The sequence below is a fragment of the Primulina eburnea genome, chromosome 18 (assembly GCF_022965805.1).
Source record: "Primulina eburnea isolate SZY01 chromosome 18, ASM2296580v1, whole genome shotgun sequence".
Lineage (NCBI taxonomy): Eukaryota > Viridiplantae > Streptophyta > Magnoliopsida > Lamiales > Gesneriaceae > Primulina > Primulina eburnea.
The window spans coordinates 18512847-18517166 of NC_133118.1; the positions used below are offsets into that span (position 1 = coordinate 18512847).

Genomic DNA, 4320 nt, shown 5'->3' on the forward strand with positions numbered 1-4320 from the left:
ACATCCTCTTTGGTCAAAAGAAGATGCGTCCTTGGACTCGCCCTCGGCCTAAAGATTCGGTGCAGTTGATGGCAATGTGACCTGCGCCTCCACATTTGTAAAATTTTTTGCTCCCTACGAGACATGCACCCTTGTGTGTCTTGTTGCATTTGGGACATAAAGGCCTATTCGTCTCAGACTGAACCATAGGAGCTTTACCTCGATGTTTTTCTTTTCCTTTCCTTTGTATCCCCCTTTCCAACTTTGACTCGAAGTTTGGATCTTTTGATTAAAGCTTTGTCTTCTCAATCTCTTTCTCGTCATGCTCCGCTAAAAGATTTTTCTCCACGATCTCTTTGTACGTTGTGGCCTTAGACATTCTGACATCCCTGCTGATCTCAGCTCTCAAGACTCTCATTAAGTGTTCCCCTCGATCTTTGTCATTCGAAGCAATGAAAGGAACAAACAAACAACCTTCTTCAAATTTCAAAATATAATCATTCACATTCAAGTTGCCCTGCTTTAGTTCCAAGAACTCCTTAACTTTCTGTGTCTTGACATTCGTGGATAAATATTTGTCATAAAATAGCTCTTTGAACTCATTCCATTGGAAGGTTTGAACGTTGATAGTTACCTTCGTGGCCTCCCACCAAATGCGTGCAGTCTTGGTCAGAAAAAACACTGCACAACTAACCCGATCATTATCCTCAAAGAGCAGGTAGTCAAAGATTGCTTCAATAGCTTTAACCCATTCCATAGCTATAAGAGGGTCCGCACTTCCCACGAACCCAGGTGGATTCATTCTTTTAAATCTTTCATACGCTCCCTCTGAACTGGGCTCCTATCTCACAAGACCTCTACCTCTCCCTTGTATTGGGTTCTGCAATCTCAATAACTGTTGGATCTGATCTCCATGAACTTTGGCTTGCTCCTTGAGCAACTTACTAAATTCATCAACAACTCGTGATGAGGAACTATCTTCTCCATCTACAGCTTTCCTCTTAGGTGGCATCTCCTACATTGCATCTCAGTTTAAAATCATTTTAAATCATTTACATACCATTAAAGATACTTATCATCATATCAGTACATCAATGAGATGCAGAAATATACATACCGAAGTGTCGCCAACAGAAGAAGTCATGTGCCAAACATTAATCCGAAAATCAATTGCTCTGATACCACTAAATGTGACACCTTGACCAGTTTTAAAATAATAAACTCTATAATGTGGAAGCTTTTAAAAAAAAAGGACTTGGAGGAAATTTTGCGCTTTAAAAATTTTGGCAGAATTTCCCCGTAAAAAGGAACTCACCACCTGCCTCAATCAATAAAACCAATACATCATAAAACTCCCACAAATAATACCTAAAGATGTACAAAATCAAAAGCATTCCATTTAGATTACCAAAATACTGAGTCAAATTTAAACTCCCAACATACCAGGTGGGTTACAACAAAATATATTAGCCAACTCCAACTATTACAAAACAAAATACTTTCTTAACCATCCATTGACAAAATAATCATTTCATCCTTCCTCCAAGCTTGGCACATTTCCTTCTTCCGTCTCGACACCACGCCGTATCAGTCTCGGTTACCTGCATCTGCATCTCATGACATAACTGAAATGAGTTATAAAAACTCAGCAAGTAGACCTTTAAATAATAAGTACATACACCATAGTGTACAGAAGGAATCCATACCATTTCTTAATTGTAATATGCCATCAGTCAATAAAATGCGTATATAACAATTATAAGATGGCATCTATAGAACAATTCATTTCTTTTCATTCGTATGGCATTGATAGGTCATCAGTCAATGGTACACATGTACGTCTCAGTTAAAATCAGTCACTTTACATGTCAGTATGTTGATCAACTTCAGTCAAGTGGGTTTAGAATTACCATAGGTAACACCACAATACCGTATAACCATCAAGCCATAAAAACATTTATTGAATCATTTTATCAAACACGTGGCGTGCGTGCTAAAGAATTAGCTCATTTACTTCGCCATTGGCATCAATTCCATCTCTTTTCAATATATCAATACATACCATATACATAATCAATGATTTAAAGGAGCTAAAATCATTTAAAACATCATTTACCATATACATAGCTCATGAGATGCATTCAAAGGAAAAAAATCTACTTACAACCCAATACACAAGTAGTTTCTTGGCTCTTGAGGGATTCCTACAACACAATGATAGTAATAATACCATCAATCATTATATTAACAACCTTACCTCAACATTCAAACCAAACAACCCAATATCTTTCCTTCAATTACTAACCCAAAGAAAATAATCTTTCTTACCTTGATTCTAGACTCTTGAGCAGAAGAACTTCTAATCTCCAAGCAAAGATTAAGGTTTCAATCAAAGATTAATGTCTTGGAAGAAATTGGATTGAAGTAGAAATGAGGAACCCTAGCTTCCAAACCGTGAGAAGAGAAAAGAAGAGAAGGGAAATGAGGAAAATGAGAGTCTCATTCGATTTTAGGCCTTAAAATCACCCAAAACACGCTTTTCCACTGTACATGGCGCTGGGGCGGTCGAGTTTTACCGCCCTAGCGCGGAACATACTGTCCAAAACCCAAAAATACAGATCCAGGCACGCTGGGGCGGTCAAACATTACCGCCCTAACGCGGCACGTTCTGTCCCGGCGCGCGCTCTGCGCACAGCTACTGTAAAGATCGCTTCCGAAACGCCTTTTACCTTCGGAATTTGAAAAAATGGTAAACAGGAAAGTTGTAGCACTATGTCTTTTCTTTCATCTCAATTGGCCTCATGTCATTTGAAGGTCTGAGTAAAGAGTTACGCTCATTCTTCCAACATGTGTCATTCTAGGAACGACGATACGCACGACACACTTCGGGGCGCTTTTGGCCTATCTTCCACAATGATTTGAACGAAACTCAAAACACAAAAGTTATAGCCTTATATCTTAGCTATCTAATGAAAGTGGCCTCATATCAATTGGATCAATATAAAAAACATAATGCCAAAAACCACAACTACTGCCACAGTTTCATACCGTTAAAGCACTTCCATTACCTATTTAACCCAAATTCAACCTTCTATTCTACCCATCCATTATATATTCCATTCTATAACATTCATTAACATTCATATCATAATGTAAAGCCATAAACCATCACATTAAAATACTGTAATTCATAATAAAAGACATGAATGATCGGCTATTACAATCTCCGCTGCCGCATATTCAATTCCTTCTGCGAAAACAAATAACTCAAACTTTTGTGATCTGTAAATATTTCACATTTCTCACCATAAATGTAGTGCCGCCAAATCTTTAAAGCAAAAACCACAGCCGCAAACTCCAAATCGTGAGTGGGATAGTTTTTCTCGTATTCCTTCATTTGACGAGAAGCATAAGCTATCACTTTCCCACGATGCATCAATACAACACCTGATATGAATCTGGCCGGCGTGTTCAACCGATAGTAGTATTTAAGGTAGCTGATTGTGTTTAAAATAACTTTGATGTAGGGAAGATGACGACATGTGGTATGTCATCAATGAAGTTATTTTAAACACAATCAGTTACTACGAATACATATACTCAATCAGTTAACGAAAACTACGTTCAACCTACAATAGTAAAAAAGCAGACTGCAACAGATAGTGGGAACGCCGCAATTCAGATGCAGTGTATGAATGTCAATACAACGTTGACATGTAAAACCAACGGATAAAAAGATTCAAATATTAATTGTTCTCATTGAATAAAAGCTTATATATAGCAGAGAAGAGCAGCTGAGAAACAAAGGAGTGAACATATCAAAAATATGAACATCTAAACTCGTCTATACTCTGAAAAATACGTTGTTGCTCTACTAAATGAAAAGCTCACGCTTGTCGCATATATTCAAAGCAATCAAGGCTATACTTTCGAGCTTTCAAGCACATTGTTATTATTGTAAAACTATATCATGTAAGAGATAAGTTGTGCTAAACTCAGTTGTATACTGTAAAGCACGCTACAAAAATCATGACAAGATCATGATGGGACTAGGGTAATCGTTGACAGATTGACCAAATCGGCAGATTTCGTACCAGTTCGGATGAATTACAACCTAGATAAATTAGCCACCCTATATATGGACAACATAGTGAGATTACATGGAGTTCTTGCATGTGGCGGGTTTTCGGTGCTTTTGTGATAAAGCAATATGTATGTAAACAGTAGACTGGAGCATTCGGTCTCCCAGTGTTCACCAATTCTTAAAATATTACGGACATCACACCATTCATTACAGTGCAAGTATATGGTGTCAACATATTTTTGACATATAGAGATTTT

At 37.6% G+C, this 4320-nt stretch overlaps 1 protein-coding gene across 1 annotated transcript; it reads right to left on the reverse strand.

The window, feature by feature from the left end:
* Positions 1 to 268: 268 nt before the first annotated feature.
* On the reverse strand, positions 269 to 781 carry LOC140819143 (uncharacterized). Its single transcript, XM_073179153.1, has one exon. The coding sequence runs from the start codon at positions 779 to 781 to the stop codon at positions 269 to 271; it is 513 nt and encodes a 170-aa protein (XP_073035254.1).
* Between the last annotated feature and the right edge of the window lie 3539 nt (positions 782 to 4320).